This window comes from Lonchura striata, chromosome 9 (assembly GCF_046129695.1).
Source record: "Lonchura striata isolate bLonStr1 chromosome 9, bLonStr1.mat, whole genome shotgun sequence".
NCBI lineage: Eukaryota > Metazoa > Chordata > Aves > Passeriformes > Estrildidae > Lonchura > Lonchura striata.
In genome coordinates, this window is record NC_134611.1 from 397468 (window position 1) to 420060 (window position 22593).

At 53.1% G+C, this 22593-nt stretch overlaps 2 protein-coding genes across 4 annotated transcripts in view; one reads left to right on the forward strand and one right to left on the reverse strand.

Annotated features, from left to right (window-relative positions):
- SUCO (SUN domain containing ossification factor) overlaps positions 1-8543 on the reverse strand; it is a 38209-nt gene extending 29666 nt beyond the window's left edge. For all 3 annotated transcript variants that reach the window (XR_002466834.3, XM_021545844.3, XM_021545843.3), the window contains exon 1: positions 8405-8543. Coding sequence is in view for 2 of the 3 variants with exons in the window: in XM_021545844.3 (XP_021401519.2) it covers positions 8405-8469 (65 nt within the window). In the remaining variant the exon portion in view is untranslated. The remainder of the gene's footprint in view (positions 1-8404) is intronic.
- Positions 8544-18231: 9688 nt separating this feature from the next.
- PIGC (phosphatidylinositol glycan anchor biosynthesis class C) lies at positions 18232-19231 on the forward strand. The gene has a single exon (XM_021545846.3). The coding sequence runs from the start codon at positions 18244-18246 to the stop codon at positions 19120-19122; it is 879 nt and encodes a 292-aa protein (XP_021401521.3). The 5' UTR covers positions 18232-18243; the 3' UTR covers positions 19123-19231.
- The last annotated feature ends 3362 nt before the right edge of the window (positions 19232-22593 follow it).

The following is a 22593-nucleotide window of genomic DNA, read 5'->3' on the forward strand; positions in this document are numbered from 1 at the left end:
AGAAGTTAATAACCTTATCAAGACCACCAGCAGTAGTTTTTTTCTTCTGACTTCTAACATTTTGCATATTAATTCCACAGGCTTCTTTAGCTGAAAGGATAGAGCTCACAATAAAAATAAATTGCCAAATGGCACAGCACCTCTGTTAACCATTTAAAAACCACAACAAAGATGAGAAGCCAACTGTTAATTTACAGAGAGCAAAACTGCCCTTGAGTTCAACTGACTTGCAGTGTACACCCAGTGGAAGTCCAGCAGTTTCTGCAGATACTAATCTATCTTTCCCTGCCTTGTGACCCAGCAGTGGGATCTGAATGCTGACTCAGAACCAAGCAGACCTAATGCCCAAATGAGATCAGTCCCCAGAGACACTGTCTCAGGTATGAGGTAGATCTTCAAAATGAAGAGATTGTTCCAAACACATAACCCACAGCTGCTGACTTGCATGGATACTGAAGTTTTCAATAGTTCCATTTTTGTAACCATGACTCAAAACACCACCTGCTATTAAATCTCATCAAGAACAAAGGAACTTAAGCATGACTCTCTGTCCTATCATTAATGCAGTTTAAAAGCTATTTTCTCTAATAACACCATGAACTTTCCAGCTTAATGTGCACAAACCCAAAAGAACAGGCTACAAGCTCAGACAAAGCAGCAGGGGTGGGTGGGGGAATCTTTACTTTTCTCAGGGCAGGCTCATACTGTGGTTGCCCACTGAAGCAGAAATGCAGCTCACCCCTATCTGGATGGTTCACTACACTCACTGCTACACAAATTGGCCATGGTCTGCTGATGAACGTTCTGCTTTTGAAAAGGAACACAGTGAAATTCAAAAGCGCAGGTGGTTTTGAGATTGCAGTGTAGGTTTCATGTGAAAGACCATCCACTTCTGATCTGACTGAAACACTTCAAGTAATTGTGAAGAAGGCTGCAGAAAACTATCAGAGATAGTGAAGCTACGGGTAACTGTTCTGACAGGTATAAAAATCAAGCAGAAAACAAACAACTGGTAAGAAAAATTAATCATACAACTTACAGCTAAAAAAAATTGCAAATTATGAAGGCAAAAGGATTTCCCACAATTTGATCAGAGACAAACAGCTCAGACTCTCCTTTCCAAAGACTTCATACAACACTGACACAGAGCTTCAGTTCAAACACATCTGTCCTCAAGATGATTAATTTCATAAATTCTCCCAAAACAAGACCTATTGCTGGACACTGGAGAGTGAAGCAGTTCAGAACAGTTTACATTTGGCACCTGCAAGACAGAGGAATTTATCACCAGAGCAGGGACCCCAAGCCCTGCCCCCAGGGAGGGTAACCACGGACAGATCCCAGGGGGCTGTGTTACCAACAGGTGCAGATGTACCAGTGCCCAACAGCTGAGAGGGAGAATGAAGATGTCACTGTCCCTGCCAGGTGACAATTCCCTACTCAAAGCATTCACAGATCACTTCAGATCCTGTGCAAGAGGAGGGGTGTGGGCCAGCAGAGCAGGCCTGTGTTTGCTGAAGATCACCTTCTTCATTACAGACTGAATTTAGATTAACGGGCTTTTTACCATTTGAAACGGTAAAAGCCGTGAAAGGGCAAGAAAAGCAGCAAAACACCTTCTGCTGTGAACAAATCCTACAGGTCTGTGACTGCTTTCACCAGCTAATTGACAAAGAAAAAAGGCTCTGCAGGAATGAGGAGCTCAGCAGATCACAAATGAACTCTCCAGTCAGCAGCATCCTGCCTCGCAGCCGCTGGCAACACAGGAAAAACAGCAAAGGCAGGGAATCCTCCTCTCTCCCAGGAACTTCATGGAATCAATCTTCCTCTCCCAACAGGCCAGCCAGGGAGACTTGTATTTAAAGAGCCTGCAGAACAAAGTAACTGTCATGAGAAATGAAGACCATCACATTATTTCAACCAGCCACAAGAGAAAAACCACTTGCAAGACACTGAACTGCTGCAGCACAACCTCCCCAGACACAACACTCATTTCTGCATGTGAAGTGGAAATACATCTTGATAAACGCAAAGAATCATTAATCTTCTTCAGTACAAATAAGAAAACCCCAACAAAACAAAGAAAAAAAACCACCCTTCATTTAGAAGCCATTTATTACCACAGAAGAGCAGCATATGTTACTAAGATAATTTTGAAAGTTATGATGAACCTTTAAGGGACCAAAAAGTTGAAAACTAAAACTACAGCTCTAGACTAAGCATCACTGGTATCACCTCATTTCCTACCACTAAAAAAACCCCAAGCCCAAAACAGCTGAAATTTTAGCTTTTTTCTGCAATTTCTTTACCAATCTGTGGTATTTTGCAATTAAGTTTTTAACAGCTTGCCCACACTTTGCAAAGAATGTGCTCTCCAAACAGTTATTTCGCTTATTCAGAGGAGCCAAACACAAAGATACTTCTGGCCATACTGAATTTCATAGCTGCATACAATGAGATTCCAATCTTTGGTTTCAAATAGGGCTTTCAGCATTTTAAATACCATTAACATGCAAAGCTTGCAAAAGGAGGTTCCAGGAGCACCAGATACTTTATCAGATCAAACGGATTTACTGCATCCCCCTTCAGGCACAGAGGAATCTGCACCCTCTGCTGCGCTCTGGAGATTGTGGAGACATTCCAGTAAGTCCTGAGGGGGGAATAAAGTCAACTCTGATCCAAGGAATGCTCAGCTATCCTAACCAAGAAGACGCAGAGGATCTCAACATTTGCTCTTGACTGTCCACTGTTGTCCCAAGTTAAACAACAGAAACCAACTTCATTCCCTGCTTGCAGTGCTCCCACGGTTACTCCCATTCTCTCCTGGAAAAGGTTACTGAGATAACAGCACCTTCACAGGACTCTGAGACCATAACAGACAACAACCTACATTAAATGCAGGTTCCAATGCAACACTGAAACAAACACAAACCTCCTTCTCAAAAGGAGTATCCAGGTGCCCTATTTCAGGCACTTAAAGCAGGGCAGAAGTCACAAGCCCTCTGGAAGCACCCAAAGGAACAGGCAGTTCCTGGTGTTCCTTGGAAACAGACTTCTGCAATACTGAAGGAAGATTGCAGCGTATCAGAAGCTCCCTGCATTCTCAAACTCTAATTATTTTCTCTGATGCAAGAGTCAGGGGAAGAGCACCCATTCCAGAAAACAAACAAACAACGAAAAGACCACACTATAAACCTGATAGAAACCACAAAGACTACAGGAGGACAGCACAGCCATGCACTGTGAGCAACCTTTAAGGCTTTCAGAGTCTGTAGAAATGTCTGACTTAGACATTTTTTCAAGATTTCCCTCATGGCTTAAATTCATACGCCTGTCCACACAGGTGCAGCAGCAGCAGTGTCAGGAGCAGCAGCTGCTCTGCCCCAACTCATGCTAAAAACCCACCCTCAGTGCACCACAGCTCAGCAGAGTGCCAGGAGGGGGATGTTCCTGAAGTGCAGCAATGTGGATTTCAGCCTAGATCACTGTAAAGCTGCTATCACCTGACTCCCAGACAGGTATGGTGTATTTTTAATAGGCTGCTTATCTGTAAGGTATTTCAGCGTTATCTTGATTGCCATTTCAAAGCCTAGCTAAACCAAGTAATTGCCATTCCTTTGTGCACCTGAGCTGATTTTTGAACTGTTGGAACCTTTTACTAATATTCCAGTACAGTTTGTCATTCACATCAGTATTTTCACTCACGCAAGCTGTGGGACAAGTCTGTCTGCTATACCAGCTCAGTATTTCCAGCAAGAATTAAGAAAGGTTTTAGATTTACAGTACTAGGTTAACCTGCTCTTGGCTAAAACTTTTCATGCACATCCTCTCCAGGCTGAAGCACCTCAAGAGTGAACTTTATAAGACACTGCATGTCCTCCCCCTTGAAAGAGGCACAGAACCTCCCAAAAGCTGAATCAGTAATGAGAAGACAAGAAAAAAACTACTCTGTACAAGAGTCACAGTAAGAACATCAAAGTGAAAAAGAACTAATAGCAGGCTAGAGAAAGACATTTCAGAAAGAGTACAAATTAAGTTCTCAAGAGAAGCACATTTCACTGCAACAGGCAAGGTCTTCTACACCAACACAGACACCTCGTGATGGGGTAGAGGCCACTTCAGTACACCATTTGCATAACAAACAAACTAACCTGAAGTTTCTAGGACATATCTTTTAGAAGATACTGCATGAAAGCAACTCACTGATTTTCAAATCACTTTAGAAGGTAAAACATTCAATAATTGATTGAGCCAAGCACTTGTTTTGCATAAGACACTAGGGCCTCTGCTTGCATATACCACCTTCAGCATGAGCAGGCTGCAAGCTGGGCAGATTCAATTTTCATTTTTAGGAGTCCAAGAGTTCCAGTGCAGCTTTTGTCCCGACCTTAACCACAGAGCAAAGACCCTTCCCAACAGGATACTCCATACCTAGGAACATATTTTCCATTCTAAAATCAGATGCCTAGAACAACAGTTCCGATTATACTAGTGCTCAAACAATTTCACTTATTCCTGCTAAAAAATGCACACGCACAGTGTTTATTTTAATATCAGCCTTCTGAAGAGATTTAAGTCCTCAAGAGGAGAATCAGCTGAAAAAATTCTGAGCCCCACTACAGGCCAGTTACTCTTGTAGTCCTATCCAGATCATGAGGGCACGCATGAAAAAGAAAAAGAGGATTTCAGTGGCAAGAGGCTCATTAATGAGGCACAGTGGAACACAAACCTCTCACTCCCCAGCTCTACCACTCACACCTTCGTGCAATGAACAGAGGTGAGCTCCAGGCTTGAGCCACAAGTCAGTAATGAGACAAATAAAGGTTCAATCAGCAAAGGCTCCCCCGTGTGATCCCCAGTGTGATTTGCACAGCTCTCACCTGCGCAGCAGCAGCACCCGATGGACCCGGTGGTGTCACCACAGTGCCAGTCCAGCACTGGGGCTTTCAGAGCTCCTCACGGTTACAGCTTGCACAAGCACACCTTCCAAACCAGACAGAAAACGCAACCCCAAACTGCAAAAATCTTCTCTCATTAAAATCCACATGAATCCACACATTAATAGGCATGAATAAAAACCAGTATCCCTTTCCACTGTACTTGGTAACCCAGGCTTCATTCCTGGCTGTGCCACTGACCCAATCCGACCTCTACAATTTCCAGGGTACATTCTGATGGCGGACTTCAGTCAGAGCTCCTAGGCCAGGGGTTTGCCATCAAAATCAGCACATCTTGCTGTTAAATCACTTTGACACAAGGCATTTCCCGATGCAGGATACTCAAAGAGTAACAACTGAAGGATCCTGAAGTGTACATGCACTGACCCCCATCCTCCTTTTACTCACAGCTGTAAAGCCAAGTAGCAGAGTTAATAAAAGCTAAGTAGGTCAGGATATGGCAGTGAACTTTCTGGGATAGAAAGACAAATTACTGGATGCACGATTTCTTTTTAAACTCCCGGTTAACACTTACTAAGCACAGCTTATGGCAGGCAAAAGCTGATGTCAGAATAATTTACGCAGGTCACTCTTCAAAGAGCCATCACAGCTGGTCTCACTTCAGATAGTCCTGGTACCCTACAAGCTTCTAAACTTACTCCACTTCCTCAGCTCTGGATAGTGGCAAACTACAAAGCACTGCAAGTTTTAAATGTATTTTTTATATTATGATCATGCACACAAAGGGATTAACTGGAGCACTAAGGAGGTCTCTGAATTCAGGACAAGCGCACAGTGGAAGCCCCAAACTGCACAGATGCCTATTATTTTTGGAGCACTACATTCCTGAGCCATACCTCCAGCAGAAGTATTTCCCCAAAGCCATCCTGCTCTTTTGAAACTTTGAGCAATCCTGTTGGCTCAGGGCTCTCAGAGCTGTGGCTGGCCCAGCTTCAGGAAGCCCCAAGTACTGATAACTGACCTGAAGAGCATCACATCCCCTTTACTGAAAAGGCTCTGGCTAACAAACCCCTACGCACTCTTCTGCTTTTTTGTGCATCTCCTAAAACACTGCCATATTTTCAATGCCCAGGATGACATCTTCCACTTCCAGTGTCCAATCAAATTATTTCTCCCCCCAGCTGATCTTTGCTAATCAGTACCTCCTCACTCAACCAACTTTTTTAGGTGAGCTTGAAAACACAACATGAGCGACTTAGAAAATTCCTATTTTAAGCTTAGTTTCAAAGAAAGAAGCAAACAGCTGCTCTGAAAGAAAACAAAGCCCTGGTTAAAAAAAAAAAAAAAAAAAAAAGGGCAAGAAGTCCAAAAGTCCAAAACAGCCCCTTTGAATAGTTGTTTTATCTCTTGGGTTTTTCCCTGACTTTTGGGCCTCCATTTGATTATCTGTTGATAACCAGTTATACCTGTGAGGAAAAATTTCTCTTCTATTAGCACAGTCATTTGAAAATTACATCTCAAACAACTAAATGTAAAAAGCCAACATTTATCACACAAATCCTTCCATTTGCTATTTGAAATTTCTTAACTGCTAAAGTGAACAAAGGTGCTGATTTTCTTTACAATAAAAAGTTAAATAAATAACAACTTATCAGCTTTTACAGTGCACCAACTATGCATGAACCAACAGACTTCACGACTTCCTAATTACAACTCTGACGTGACTACTGAAATTAATGCAGGTCCCAATGCCATCCTGTAGACAAGGTTTCAAACTCTCTAATGTGAATTCATATTTGCACAGCAGACTAGGAAACTGGAGTTGCATCCCTCAACATTTAAATTAATCCACTGGCTCCTAACCAATAGCAGCCAGTGAGCAGGTTGCTTTTTTAAACTCTAAAAAAAGAGTTTTGCATTGCACTCCAATGCAAGCTCTGAGATCAGTTAAGACACTGCCTGAAAGAGCAATCCCTTTTGAAGGGTAACAAAAAGAGCAGCTCCATTTTCCTTCTACCAAAGAAAAACACAGAAGTTGTCAGGGATTTAAAGAACTAATACATTACTGCAACAAGACAGCTGAACATTCCTTCATTAATATGGAATTATCCTGAAAGAAGCCTAAACTTTTCCACAAAATCAAGTCCTGGTGAAACAGAAGACTAAGAACACAGTGACAAAAAAATCAACCTGGCCACCTATTGACCATTAAGCTAAAAACCCCTTCCACTAACAAATTACCTGGAGGCAGGAACAGATTGTCAGCCCTCAAGGCACTCTGAACAAGAAACAAAACTGTTTTCTTAATAGGAATCTTATCTAAATTCTAAATTCTTATCTAAATCAACTAAAACCTGCTGCCAGAACTTCACTGTCCAAGGAACAAAGCTGTCTGGAGACAGTTCATGAGGCTCACAGCTCACTTGATCAAACCCCTGTGGCCAAGAGTTTTTTTTTTTGTTTTAAATTTTGCTAAGTGTAAACACAGCAACCGAGTTTTCAAGCACTTTTTAGATGTGCTTTTGTCTCCAAACCTCAAAATGTGATGACACGAACCAAAGCTGCTTCAGGACTGTCCAAACACAAGCATGAACAGCAGATTTGCAACTGATTGTGTAAAATAGAGGTGCCTGGACTCCCACTCTTCACCCAACTGTGAGACAAGCCAGAAGCTCAGGATGATTTCTTTTTTTAAGCAGACTACCTGAACAATCTATGGGAACCGTGCTGTGGTAATACACCAAAGTGTGGCTGTTCTATTCACAATATCTGCAGTTATTGCTGTTCAAGCTGGCTATCAGCTCTCAAACAGTGACTCACCAAGTTCAAAGAGGGGCAAAGTTTAAGAAGGTTGGAACTTACCATAGAGAAATACATTATAATAATATTTATATTCTGGTAAATGTCATCTCTTAAAGGAAGTTTGAAAAGAAAGTAAACGGGATGTTGGAACAAAGCACAGTTCAGGTAATCACTATAAAAAACACTGTCAAATGCATAATCGATGCAAAAATAAGAGGGTTCATTTAGTTTGATTTAACAATACTCCTGAGAGACTCAGAGAAAGGGTTTCAAGAACAAGGCACCGTGATCTTCCAGAGGATAGCGCAGGAGCTCAGCCTGAAACTGGAAACGCAAGGATGCCTCGGGTAAAAGCACAGAGACACAACAACACACTTTAAACCTCGGGGTGCGCGGGGTCAGCCCTCACCCGACACCGCCGGTGACTCCTGCCGAGCTGGCAGCGGGAACCGCGCTGCCGGGAGCCGTCACCTTCCCGGGCCGAGCACCCGCGGGCAGCCCCGGAGGAAGCGCCTCGCCTTCCCCGCTGCCCGCGGGGCTGCTCCCGCTGGAAGCGCCCACAGCGCACCCGGGCCCGCTCCTGCGCCACCTGCCCGCGCTGGGGGCTCCCCGGCCCGGCCCCGCAGCTCCCTTCCAGCCCCGCCGCCCGAGCCCGGCTCTGCGCCGCCCGCCGCGGCGGGGCTGCGAGGGAGGCCGGCACTCACCAGAGCAGGGCGCAGAGCAGGAGGCAGGAGCCCAGAGCCAGGGGCCGGCGGGGCGGCTCCCTCATGGTGTCCCCGGTGTGGCTGGCGCGGCCGGGCCGGGGCGGCGCATCCTCCTGCGGGCGGCGCGGGGGCAGCGGGCGGCGCGGAGGGCACCGGCCGTGCCTGCGCGCGCCCCGCCCCGCGCGCGGCCGTTACTGCCCGCGGGCCCCGCCCCGCCCCGCCCCGCGCGCTGAGCTGGAAGGATGCGCGTCACCCGCTCCGCGCCGCCAGCCAATGGGCTCAGCGCTCCGCGCCTTAGCCCCGCCCCTCCACCCCGCCGATTGGGCAGCGCGCCCGCCTCTCTCCGCCCCTCTAAGGACCTCGCTCTGTGAGGTGTCTGCGACAAACAAGCCGTTAAAGGGAAATCGCCATCGCGATAAACGGCGGCTGGCGGCCGAACCTCCGGCCGCGAGGCGCCTGAGGAGCGCCGCTGCTTCCGTTTTCAGGGGCATTTCAAGCACCGGCGCGCCCACGTGACATCTCTTAATTATTTCTTTTTAATTTCGATCAGGCTTCTCTGCCGCCTGCCGAGCGCTGAGGCCCGCAGAGGGCATAGCCGCGCGGGGGCTGCCGGGAGTTGTAGTTCCGAGCTCCCGGCCGCCATTTTCCGTCGCCCTCAGGGCTCCGTGAGGGGCAGCGGGGCCCGGCTTCACCTGAGCTCGCGGGCGCGCCCGGGATGTGTCAGCGAGCATTCACATCCATCGTGGGAGCGGGGCCCGAGCAGGGAGCGCTCCCGGGGGGCGCTCAGGGAGCACAGGCCCGGTAGCGGGTGGGACAGAAGCGAGGAGCCCCGCCGGCAGCGGAGCGGTGGAAGAACGCACCGGCTGTTAACGAAACACGAGGCGGTCTGGGGTAACCCGGCCCCGGCGCGCCCCTGTGCAGCAGGAAAGCCTCAGTGCTGCCGAGAGCGGCGGCAGGGCCGCTGACAGGCCCGGCCCGGCGATCCGGCGGGGATCAGGGGCGATCCACGCTGCAAACGCGCACACGGCAGGGCCGGGCAGGAAGGGCGGCCCGGCCCGCCGGCGGGCTGTGCATCACGGCCGTCCCAGCAGCAGCGGGTCACGGCTGCTGCTTCCACAGAGCAGCTGCAGCCTCTGACCCGGCCCTTACGGAGCCCTGCCACGGCGTGCCTGCAGTCAGCCAGCAGCGGACACCTCTGGAAAGTCTTTGCGACTGTTCTTGCCCTGATTTTTCACCCCTGTGACTTGGTACCTTAACACATGGTACTCCCTGCTGTTGTGACATTCCCAGCGCAGGTCCCACCCGCTCTGTTTGAACCGGGTCCGGGAGCCTAGGGGCATTTGCCCATCCCAGCAGCACAGCCTTGGCCACAGAGTGCCTGCTGAGCATGGCTGGGACCAGAGCATCCATCCAGGAAGCTCTGGAAATTCAAACACCTGCTGATGTGGCTGCTGGAAGAGCTGGTAAACATTCATTAACTCATTGCTGAGTACTGCCAGCCAGAGCTCTTGGCCTCAGTGCTGCCATGTGGTATGGCTGAGCCTGTCTCCATTCCAGGGACAGGAATTCCTCCAGCCTCCCCGAGCACTGGAGAAGGCTCTAAAGCCACACTGGCTCAGCCCAGGGGGCTGCTCCCTCTTGGCACGGCTCCCACACACTGTGATTCCATTAGGAGTAAGCACAACTTAGACCAAGCACAGCCACAGAGCTCTCCCCGAGGACACATCACGTCAGGGGAAGCTTTACAGTGCTGGGATCCTGGAGGAAAAGCCCCTTTGAGTCAGTCCCCACCAGGTATGAGCAACCCTGAGAAAAGCCTGGATCAGCCAGGCAGGGTCTTGATGTCCCCACCTCTGCCATACCCACCCACCAGTGCTTGCTAAGCTTGTTTCCCAATCACTGATGAGCAAGAGTCAAAAAAATTACAGATTACCCAATCTCCGAGCTAGAGCCCCTAATTAACCCAAAACCCAGTGGCACATGGGGTTACCAGAGAGCAAATATTTGTATGAAATTCTCAAAAAGTGCTGCATGTTTGTAGCAGGGATTTTTTTTTTTTCCTTTTTTTTTTTTCCTTTTTTTTTTTTTTTGCTTGCTCTTGGCCAAATTTCTCATAGAAAACCCCAGGAGCTGGCAAGTGGCACAGGTCCCATGTAGTCCTGGGGCTGAATTTGAGCTCACCCTGCATCCCTGGGCAGGAAACATCACTCTGCTGACCAGGAATAAAATCTGGGCTGTGGTGCTTGGCACCCCGGGTAGGGAAAGCTGGAGGAGGCCACCCAAGGGACACCTTTGAAGCAGCAGGAAGGAGGAGGTGGTGCTGTTTTACCTGCCCAGTGATGGGGCAGTGCTCATCCACTGCACCCCAACATTCCAACAGGCTGGCTGTAGATTATCCCCCAGAGATTTGGGCATTTTAGGATGACTTCTGGAGAGACAGCTGATCCTGGGGTACACCCTGGGCCTCTGCCTTTCAGCACTTTGCAGCATTTGTTTGCTGCAGTGGGAAAACCTCTCCCATTCATCCCTATCTGCTCTTTACAAAGGCTTTTTCTTTTCCCATGTGTTGCCTATTTTTTTTTCCACATGTGATTTAATTCACACAAACACCTTCCTCTTCTGACTATTGATCTTGGCTCCTTACTGGTTAAAATAAACTAAATCTTTCATAAGCAGGTTCTGACAACACAACTTTTGTTCCTTCCAGACACAATTTCCTGTTTAATTTCCTGACTGTTTCTTACTTGGTAAAGGAAAAGCTGTAAATTGCAAGATTGCTTCAGAGACCTTCCTCTGACTTCAGATGAACCATTAACCACTTGCAGGAGAGAATCCAGCAAACCAGCACAAAACTTGTAAAAAAAAATCAATTTCTTTTATATCTCCGGCGATTCGCACCGAAAGGAAGGCTGTGCAAAAATTAAAGGTTGGAATCATTTTCCTTGGAAAATCAAACAGGAGCAACTCCACCTCCAGCTGAGCAGGTAATTGCTTTTTCATCACTCAGCAAACTGCCTGTGACACATGGGCTGTGCCTCCCTGGTCTCACATGGAGACATCCCCCTGCACGGGCTCTGATTCCCACTCCCACCCTGCTTTAAATCCCGGGAGATGCTCCCGCGGTCACAGTGACCGCCTGATCCACCAACACATTCCCGCCTGATCCAGCGGCACATTCCCGCAGGCAGGGTCACCTGCGCCCTCTGTGCACGGAGCCTGCTTAGGGTTAATTAACGTGCTTAGGGTTAATGAACGTGGGCTGGCGCCGGGCAGCCTTGGCACGCAGGGACACGGTGACACCAGCTGGGGCTGCCTGGCCTGGTGCAGCAGAGCCACTGCTCAGATCTGCAGCCAGCAGCCCCAGCCCTGCCTGGAAGAGCCCTGATTGTGGCACGGGTGGCACAGTGCCACGGCTCCAAAAGCAGGATGGAGCCAGGAGCGCCCGTGCCAGCCCCTTGGGCAGCTCTTGCAGGGCACAGCCGTGTCCAGGTATCCTCCACTTGGCTCCGAGTCCCCTCTTTAGTGGGGACTTAGTGGGGTTTTAGCTCAAAACCTGGAAGTCAAAACTTCATGGAAAATGAAGAAAATGAATTGAAGTGGAATGTCACTTTTGAAAATGTTTGTATTTTGGCTTCTCATTTCATGTGGCTAAATTTTAACTTTGCCTCGAAATAGGAGATAAAATGATTGCTCCAGTGGGGATGCCCAGGCAGGGCACAGCTGCAGCATCTCCTGGCCCTGCTGCAGAACCACAGAGCCTCTGCATGACAGCAAAAACTCTTTCCTACAGCCAGTGCTCGGGAATGGATGGAAAACAGCTTCCAGGGAAAGGGATCCACCTTATCCTAGCCTGGCTGGCAGGTGTTCCAGGCACAACTTCAGCAGCAGCTGGCTGTGACAGCAGTGCAGAGCCCTGGTGCTGGAGAAGACAATGTGCTCAGCCACTGGGGAGCTTCTCCTACTGGCTGATGGGGCTGATGGAACGGGGAAAGTCCAAAGGCTGCTGCCAGCTGGGACACAGAGAATCCACATTAATTCCTGCTCTCAAGATGGAAATGTGGTGTGGGCCTGGGGGCTTGCAGTGGGGTGAACCGTGCTGGGTGCCTTGGTGCCCCTGGTGCTTCCCAACACCTGCTGTCCCCTGGGAAAAGAAAAATCAAATTTCACTGCAGAAACCGAGAAACGGCAAAACTTCACAATGAAAGTGTGAAGCTTTTTTTAGCCTTCATTTCTGGGAGGACAGCGTGGGCTGAAGCTTCCCCTTCCCTCTTCTCCCTCTGCCCTGGGGCGAGAGGAAGGGCTGGGAAAGCACCTGGTCAGCCCGGGGCCAGTTTCCTCTATGGTCCTGTGCAAATCAAGGCCGCAGTGGGGGATGTCACTAGTGCCTGGTCCGGGGCAGGGCATCCGTGGCTTTCTCAGCACAAACCCAAAGCTGAGACCCATCCCCGGGCTGGAGGGTGCACAGAGCCCTGGGCAGCAGTGCCAGAACATGGGAGGGTGGCACAGCCCACACAGGAGCACCAGCAGCTCTGCTGGATCCCAGCGGTGGGGATGAGGGACACAAAGGGCTGACCAGGCACACACAGGGAGCCACACAGGCTCAGCCACCTCCCTTCCCCTTTCTGCCGACTGCTGAAACAAACTGAATTCCCACCTGGCCCCATCCCCTCCCTGCCAGCTATGTACAAACAGGCAGAGGGTAGGGGAGTGGCTGGCAGCAGGAGTGTCACTCCTCAGGGACTCCTGCTCCAGGGGAGCAGAATACCGGGCAGCCCTGCCCCGTGGTTTGGGACAGGAGGAGCTGGTTTTGCAGGGAGAAGCACTGCAGGTGTGAAACACCCCTCAGCCCCACATCACTGCTCTTACCGAGCACCTGGGCTCCTGCTTGGAGCTCCAGGGGAGAGGGCAGGAAGGGCTCCTGCTGTGAGTATCTCCTGGGAAATCACTGTGTTTCCAGACTGAGGCCATGCTGTGTTTGAACAAAAGCTTCTTTATTCTTTACTAGGCAAATAGGAAGGTGAGCACAGAGCAGGATCCTCTCACAGCACACCAGGCTGAAACAGGGAGTTGCAACCTCTTTTTGACCTGTGCACAGCAATTTTTCCCCAGCTACACTTCCTAGAAAAACCAACAGTGTGTGCATACACGGTTTCCTCCAATATCCCCCTTTACAGAATGAAAATGTCTCCATGGCAGACATACAAACCTTGTTACAAACTCTGGGTCCTTCACACTTCTCCCCCTGTGTCCCAGAGCTGCAAGGGGAGGGAAGTGGCTGCTGTAGGAGGCTCAGGGCAGGCAGAGTTAGCACTGGGGAGCTGCTGTGGGGCTCCATCCCTTGGGGGGACATTGCTTTTGCCCTCTGTGCAGTTGGGTTTTCCGTGTTTTGCCACCTGCAGCTCTTGATGCCTTTCCACCAACTGTGGAAGAGCTGGGTCAGCAGTTCACATCCCATCCCTACACTACACATTTAGGGCTAAACAAGGTGGAACAGTGAGAAACCTCTTGGCAAAGCTTTGTTTTGGGGCCCCAGCCCTGCTGTGCCAGGTCTTGGAGACACCCGTGTGGACTGTAAGACCTTCCTTGTTCCCAAACCTCGGTTTCCAGCTTCCATGACAACCCATGCTCAGGTCCCAGGGGCAGTTTTATTATTTTATCCCCAGGTGTGGTTTCCTTCCTGCATCTCTGTGCTAGAGATGTGCCACATACAGCTGAAGCTTGAGCTGAGCTTACCTGAGCTGCTGAACTTTGGACTCATGCCACCCTGGAGCACCCTGCAACTGGCAGAGCACATTGCTAATGTCACCTTTGGCTGTAGTTTCCTAGAGTTTTGTTTGTTTTTTTTTTTTTCTTTTAAAGCAGATTATAAACAAAAACATCTTTACTAGGTGACAGCTTGACCCTGATGGAGTTCCCCTGCAAAACAGGTCCTGCTGTGACCTACTGCCCTGGAGCTGGCCAGGCCCTGGGCTGGGCTGGCTTGTCCCTTTTTCCAGAGCCCGGAGTGGGTGCTGGGACAGCTCCAAAGGGCTGTGGAGATCCATGCTGACCGTCAGGGAATGCCAGCAGTGAGGGAGCTCAGTTTCAAACCCTCCCCACGTGCTGTGTTCCAGAGGTCACATCCCTGCAGACACGTACCTTTCCACATGTCATCTCTCCTGCCCCACATTCTCAGCCAGACCCTCAGCCTTCCCATCCTTCTCCCCCTGCAACAGGCTCAGCAAATCCCAAACCTTGCCCAGGCAGATGCCAGTCCAGTGTGGGCTTCTCAGACCCAATCCCATTTTCCTGGACTGCTCAGCCTGGCTCTGAGCAGGGTTTCTCCAGCAGCCTTGGTACCTCCTCATCTCAGCTCAGGAAATCTGACCTGCACGGAGGAAAGGGAGAGCCTGGGAGAGCTGGAGCAGCACCAGACTCCTCCGTGTCTGGGCCCTGCAGGGCTCCCCAGGCAAGCAGCCCTGTCTGCCCCAGTATCCCCCTATGGGGCTCAGCCCAGCTGCAAGGCACTGGGCTGGTGTCGTCCCAGTCCGTGCTGGGGACTGAATCCAAACAGTCCTTAAATAGGTGACTGCAGGAGAGCAGGCATAGCCTGTGTCATGGGGCCTTTAAGGCAGGAGACATCTCTGGACATGGAAAAATGCAGCAGCTGGAGCTGCGCCAACCTCCCCCCTCCTGAACAACATTCCTGTGAGGGACGGTTTGGCTCCAGGGTCAAAGGGGAAGGCTTGGGGGATGGCTCGGCAGAGAAATGAAGCCCAAGAATCCACGGCTGTGCCGTGTCATTCCTGCGGGGTGACACGCAGGGATGCAGGGAAGAGCCCTGTCTGAGGGACAGGGAGGGGTACGGGATCCGTCCTCATCCGTGCAGCCTCAGGCCGCTCGGAGCCTTAGCAGAGTGTGCTGCTCAGTTACTGTGAGGCCTGTCCCTGCAGCACAAGTGATGGGCCCGTCCCGGGGGAATCAGACACACCTGGAGGCAACCCTGAGCCAGCGGTGGGGATGCAGTGCCTGCCATACTTTGGTATTCAAATAGCTCCAGTGGAAGTCCAGAGCAATCCCAGCTATTTCAGTTCCAGCCTGTCACCTTTTCCAGCCTTCCCTCCAAACAACTTCAGCAGTGTATCCCAACATTCAGAGGTGGCAGACACTGAACAAACCTGTAGTGGGGTCCCTTTGCAGGAGGCAGGGCAGAGCCAAGCCTCAGCATACACGGAGTTTGTAGGGCCATGGCACCCAGCTCCTCATCGCTGCATTTCAGCAGAGGAGCTCCAAACACTCCAAGCCACCCCACAGCCTCTCCAAAGGCCAGTGGCACTTGGAGACTTGTGAGGTGAGGGAGGTCTTGTGGCACAGAACCCGGAGTGGGAATTTAGATGTTCACAAAGGACTTTTGTATTCTTGACCTTAGCTGTTGCTTATCCCTTCCAGGAGAGCTCCCAGGAGGGGTGAGAGATGACTCCATGGCACAAGGTCCCCTCTGAGCAGCAGGGCTGGCTGGTGACAGTGACGTGGCAGGTCCTGTGGTGAGGGACAGCTGTGCAGGCAGGAGTCGCTGCCCTGCAGCAAAGTCTGGGCCACCTGGGCAGGGCTGAGCTGCCCTTTGCACCGTGGCCGGTTCCATCACACGTGGCAGTCACACGCTGTCCCCTCCCAGGGACAGTGCCAGCACAGCAGTCTGCTTCGTCCCAGACCCTGCTGGGGTCTCCCAGGCACCGGGTGGGTGCCCGGCCCTGTGGGCCTCGGCACTGGCTGGCATTGCCAGGGGGGCAGAGCCAACGGCAGAGATCCCCTTGTCTGGCTGGGCACCCGTGTGGGGCTCCAGCCGCCGTGCTGGATCTGCCAGAGGGGTTTGGCTTTGCTGGCATCACCAGCGTGGCTCAGGAGCGCTGTGAGTCACTGACCTGCCCCAGCCTCCCGCCTCTCCCTGCCTCCAAAGGCACTTTGCTGGCCCACAGCAGAGATTTGAAAGGGTACATGAAGTACCCCTCACCTCTGTTCTCTCCGCTGAGGTTTCTACGTGAACCTGACCACGTGGAAGCAGCCTCGTGCTCCAGCCCAGCCTGCTCTTCTTGGTCCCCAAAGATCACAGATGTGCAGACAGCCCAGGGCCAGGTTACAGCAAACCTGCTGTCACCACCCACAGCGAGAGTGCAGCATTGCCGTGCCCATGCCCACGGGAGGTGGAATTCCTCGTCTGTGGTGGTCGTGGCACTTTTCAGAGCAGCAGGAATGGCACTCTGCTCTCCCAGCTTTCCTCCTGCATGCCCCAGCTTTACTCTATGACTTTGGGAGAAGGACATTTCGTTCAAAATCTCAAGTTCCCAGGCCCTGGGCACCAAGGCAATGCCAGCAATCACAGGAGCTGGCAGCACTCCCTGTTCCTGTGGGCACTGCCTTGTGCACATGGAGGCATGTGCATGCCTCTGTGCAAAGCGTGGGGCTGGGGGCTTTTAGGGAGGGCAGCTGAAACTGAGTCCAGCTCCATCCTGGCTTGGAGCCTGCTGGCATCGCCCCTTGGCATGGGCTACCTGCACAGGGTGAGCAGCTGCCTCTGCCCTGCCGAGCAAGTGCAGTGACACGGGGCTGGGAGGTGGCACTCGTGAGATGTCACTGTGGTATGGCTCAGCCTGAGGTCCCCCACAGGCACAGCAGCAGTGTGGGTGTTACCTGCTGCTCTGCACGTACCTGGATGAGGTGGGATCTGTTTGCAAAGTCTCCTGTGACAGGCCCGGGGTGAAAACAACCAACAGCTCCTCCGCCTGTTGCCGCTGGGACAGCAGGGCCATGAACGCCCTTCCCACAGCACAAACAGGGCACTGTTCAGGGCTGCTTTGCCCCGGGACGAGGCCTCTCGGCTGAGGCCAAATTAAGCAGCTCCTCAGCAGCAAGAACTTCTCAGGGGCTGGGAAGGCTCTGACCTGAGCACAAGCAAATACAGGCTTGGAGAAAAGACCTCTGGCCTCTGTGAAACCTTCCTTAATCCTCCCTGTCCTCTTGCTGCACCTGCTGAGTCCCTTTGGTGTGGACATGGGCGGCACAGGAGATGGATGGAAGTCCCTGCAGAGCTGCGCCTCTCCAGCCCTGCTTTCCTCCTCCTGCTCCTCTCTCGGGCAGGGCAGGACTGAGCTGTGAGCAGGCAGGAGCTGCAGGGAAAGGGCGCCCTGTAGCATCACACCCACATTCCTGAGCTGGCTGCTGGAGCCTGGTTTGGCCAGAAAAGCAGGTGCCTCTCTGGACCGGGACACGGAGTGGGGCTTGCAGCGCGGGCTGAGGTCACGCTCCCAGCAGCACCGGGATATGCAAGCACAGAGAGGCTCTGGCTAAACCCCATCGGCCGGCTCTGCCCTTCTCGGCGGCTGCCTTTGGGCTGCAGGGAGACAGCCCTTGGGAGCAGGGCAGCAGCATCCCTCCTGCCCGCTGGGCCGCCGGCTTACGGGGCTGGGCAGAAGCGAGACAGCCCCAGCAGGCACCGGCAGCAGCTGCCAGAGGGACACGGCCTTGCGGCTCTCGGGATGGGCAGATCCCAGCACGGAGCTGCGGTGTGCCTTAACCCACCCCCAGAGGCTGCTGAAGCTCACACGGGGCGGCGGGAGAGGGCGTGACCCATCTCAGGCGTGACGGTGCCGGACCCGAGTGCCGGTCCCGTCCCGGGGCTCCGGCCCGTGTCCCGGGGCTCCGGCCCGTGTTGTCCCGGGGCTCCGGCCCGTGTTGTCCCGGGGCTCCGGCCCGTGTTGTCCCGGGGCTCCGGCCGGGAGGTGGCGCCCGCGGGCGCCCCGGCGTCCCTTGCGCCACCTCCGGCGGCGGCGGTGCCGCGGAGTCCCCCCGCCCGTGCCGGGGCCATGGAGCCGGGGCCCGGGCGGCGGTGGCAGAAGGTGCTGTACGAGCGCCAGCCTTTCCCCGATAACTACGTGGACCAGCGGTTCCTGGAGGAGCTGCGCAAGAACGTGCACGCCCGGCAGTACCGGTACCAGGCCGTGGTCTTCCAGTCGGGAGCCGTGGTGCAGCAGCTGTGCAGCGTCTGCGTCTTCGTGCTCACCTGGTGGTACATGGACGCCGGGATGCTGAGCCCGCAGGGGCTGTTCGGAGCGGCGCTGGCGTCCTCCCTGCTCGGCTATGTCCTGTTCGACGCCGTGGACGGCGGGGCCGGGCGCTGGGCGAGCGGGCGGATGCGCTGGGCTGACCTCAAGAGCACGCTGGTGTTCGCCGCCTTCACCTACGGCTTCTCGCCGGTGCTGAAGACGCTGACCGAGTCCATCAGCACGGACACCATCTACGCCATGTCAGCCCTCATGCTCCTGGGGCACCTCATCTTCTTCGACTACGGCGCCAACGCTGCCATCGTGTCCAGCACGCTGTCCCTCAACATGGCCATCTTCGCCTCGGTGTGCCTGGCCTCGCGCCTGCCTCGCTCCCTGCACGCCTTCGTCATGGTGACCTTCGCCATGCAGATCTTCGCGCTGTGGCCCATGCTGCAGAAGAAGCTGAAGGCCCGGACTCCCCGGTGCTACGTGGGGGTGACGGTGCTCTTTGCGCTGGCAGCGCTGGCGGGGCTGGCCACGGTGTCCAGCGTGGGCGCCGTGCTCTTCGCCTCCCTGCTGCTCGCCGTCTCCTGCCTCTGCCCCTACTGCCTCATCCGCCTCCAGCTGCTCAAGGACAACATCCACGGGCCGTGGGATGAAGCTGAAATCAAGGAGGACCTCTCCAGGTTCCTCATGTAGGCCTGGCCCAGGGGGACCCTCTGCTGTGAGCTGTGAAAGGTCCTGGCTGGGGGACAGCCCTGTGGGGGAGGACACCTGAGCCAATAAATCTATCACAGGGCAACAAGGACCACTCTTGTGTTCCCCTCAGGACGTGTTTCCAGCCTTGTCTTGCGTGGGTGTGGTGAAGGAAGGAGCTGAGCCCGCAGGGGAGCGGGCAGGCGGGGAGGAGTCGGCTCTGGCCCCGGGTACAGGGGATGTGTCCCACGGTGTCCTCAGCCCCAGGACCCTCAGGGGGTGCTGGGCACTGCCGCACTCCCCGGGGAGGCTGGAGGGCAGGGCTGCTGATGGAGCTGCAGGGCCGAGCACCAGGGCTCGAACGGGGGCAGAGCCATCCTCACCTGCACCGTGGCCCTTGTGGGTGCCAAAATAGCCTCACACCACCGCCAGACACCACGTTACCCTAAATCCCTTAGGAGCTGGGGGGGGGATGAGAGGGCATCACGCCTTCCTCTCCTCTCTAACCCCTTTCCGGAGGCAGATCTGGCCTCGCTGCAGGGCTAGACCCCGAGGCAGAGGGATGGAGCTCAGCACATCCCCATGGGCACACATCCACCTGCGGGGGGATGCCAGGCTGCTGGGACAGCGGCAGGGATGACAACGGGCGTGGAGCTCCCACCGACCCCGTGTGTCCGGGGTCCGTCTGTCCGGGGTCCGTCTGTCCGACAGCGCTCCCACCACAACAGAGGGCGCTCCCGGCCAACGAGTGCCGCTGGGGGCCCGGCGGGACGGGCGGCCCCGGTGCGGGACCTCCCGGCGCTTTCCGTGTCCCCGTCCCTCGGCGAGCCCGGCCCTGCTCCGGCCAGCCCGGGGAGCAGAGCCCCGCGGGATCAAGGGATGCCCACACCTGCCCCAGCCTCGCAGGGCTGCATTTGGCATCGCCCCGGTGCTCATGGAACTTCTCTTTCGGAAAAGCTGCAGGAGTGCAGCTTCTGCTCCATTTTCCCCGTCGCAGCGAGCTGGCGCTTTTCATGCGCTCCTCGGGTTTTCTCGGAAATGAGCAACCCCCGGCGGAGTCCCCAACACCTCCAGTGCTTTCTTACTGCTCTTGCCAAGTGTTAAATGTTGCTGCTGTCGCCTCGGTAACGACTACATCTCATTTTGCTTTTAATTAAAACCTGTAGAAGTTTGGAGCCCGTGCTCAGGTCTCGCAGGGAGCACAGAGTAGCCAGATGCTCAGAGTCAGTGTGACATTTTTTAGCTCTGCAGGAAGGAGACTGTTTAGTCACAGGGGGGTTTCCCAGAAAGCTGCTCGGTGACCCCGATGTCCCATCTGAGACTGGGTTAATGCCAGTGTAACGCTGCCAACCCAAAAAGATTCACAGAGCAAGGCTGGACTATAAATCAAAAATAAACCAAATCTCGTCTGCTTGGCCCCAGGCTATCACAGCAGAGGCTGCAAGAAAGCAGAGTTTCTGTAGCACCCACTCCTCCATGGGGAAATACTTCCCCACAAAGTACCTTTCCCAAATTCACACTGTCAAAAGCAGCTGTGGGTTAGGAACACTGCAAGCATTGACCACTCAAACATTTCACGTGGTGGAGATGGGCACAGGCTGCCACCTGCGTCTCAGCCAGAGCAGGACCTGTGCAGATGCAGGGACTCGGATGCAGCAGGCTCCATCCCCCAGCTCCAGGGGCTGCAGACTGTCCCACCAGCCCTGCCCGCTGCCCACAGCCCCAGACCTCTCTGCTCTGCCCCATCCTTCCCTTCATCTCCTTAGAACGAGCCATAGGATTCTAGAATTACAACAGCCTCAGTCCTTGCCCAGAGACCCACTGGGGAAAGGCTCAGCCCTCCCCTCAGCTGCCCACAAGGATGGTCTGCCCACCCTAACCTGGGAAATGAAACCAAAACCCACAGCCTGGATGCACAAAGGGCTTTGAAGGAAGGAGGAATGCATAAGAGAGCCAGGGAGACACAAAGGGCAGGCAGGGTCTCCCTAGGACTTCCCTGACCTTCTCCTGAGGACGTGTGCTCTGCAGTGCTGTTGCTATTTAAGCTGCTGTACAAATGGCCATTACTGGTGTGTCTGCATGCCTGAGGTCAGAGTACCCTCTACAGAGCAGGATTTGGCCATAACTCTACATTTACCCACTAAAGCTGGATGTCCTTTGGGCATTTGCTCCCTGAGCAAATCCCCACTGAGACCCAAGAAGTAGGTCCTTGGCTGTTCATGCAACAAACACTTTATCAACTAACCCTAAGGGGTTAAATGTTCTTTTGCATTCCAAGTTTCTTTCCTTTAAGGTTCAGTCCCTGAGATCAGTCCTTCCTGGGACTTTTGGTTTGAAGCTGGCCAAATGAGAGCAGCTGTGAAGTGGCTGGGGATCAGCCTGGCTCCTGGGGGAGCTGCTGACACGTGCCAGCTGGGATCTCCATCTCCAGCTTTGCTGCAGGGAAAAGCCAGTGTCAGCCACCCACCCCGCTGTCAGGGGCCCACGTCCCTCCCCACGTGGGGGCCTGGATCTGGGAAGCCTGTGAAGAACAAAGCTCGGCTCTTTGATCAGGAAACCCAAACAGGATTTTGGTCCTAACCCATCCACTGCCCTGTAGTGTCACTGGTGCAGCAGCCTTGTCCTTCTGCCCCTGGCCACACCACCAGGGCAGGCTGCAGACTGCACAGACAAGGTGCAACAGCTTCTTCAGAAAGCCACCCTGTGAGCTGATGTTGAACAATGTGCCAGGGCTTCCCAACACACCAGCTCCTGTGCCTTTCTACTGAATAGATTTTAGAAATGGTCCTATTTTCAACAATATTTTTTACCAAATATTTTGTAAGAAGGTAAAGATTTGTGTGGAGGATTTACCAGCATAAAATGCCCCAAGAGACCAGTATGTGCCTTCCAGCCTAATGTGTGGAGGCCAGCAGGCAGCTGGGAGCTCAGCAACAGCTCCTGGCTGGGTGCTGTGGTCAGGCCAGTGAGCTAAAATATCATCCACCTTTATCTGCTGTTGGTACCGTGTTGTAGCACAGAGAATGGATTGCAGGGAGAGCTTCCCCCAGCGCGGAACGGATTTTTGAACAACCTGGAGAAAAAGCAGCTTGTAAAGTTCAGTCTACCCCCCTTCCCTTTTACCTGAGGCATGGGCAGAACCTCCTTAAGAGCTCACCAGGTACAAACACTGCTGCTTCTGCAGTACTCCTGACAGTGCACAATTCCTGAACTCTGCTGAGGAGTTTCTGCCTCAGCACCTGATGGGTTCCACAGGTGAAAGCTACAGCCACCCTCAGCTATTCCATGCTTGGGAGTAGCTTTCCTGGAACTGTAGATCCAGTTGTCTTCCAGTTGTTTTCCTGGAACTGTAGGTCTCCATTGCTCCTGGCCCAGTCCCAGCAATTCCTAGTTTAGCATATGCAGTTCAAAGGTATAGCACTTCTTACTACACCGTTGCTGTTTCTTTCTTCTTGGTCTACCAATAGACCAAGT

Excerpts from the sequence above, each read along its gene's own strand:
- PIGC (XM_021545846.3), top strand. The coding sequence starts at position 18,244 with ATGGAGCCGGGGCCCGGGCGGCGGTGGCAGAAGGTGCTGTACGAGCGC.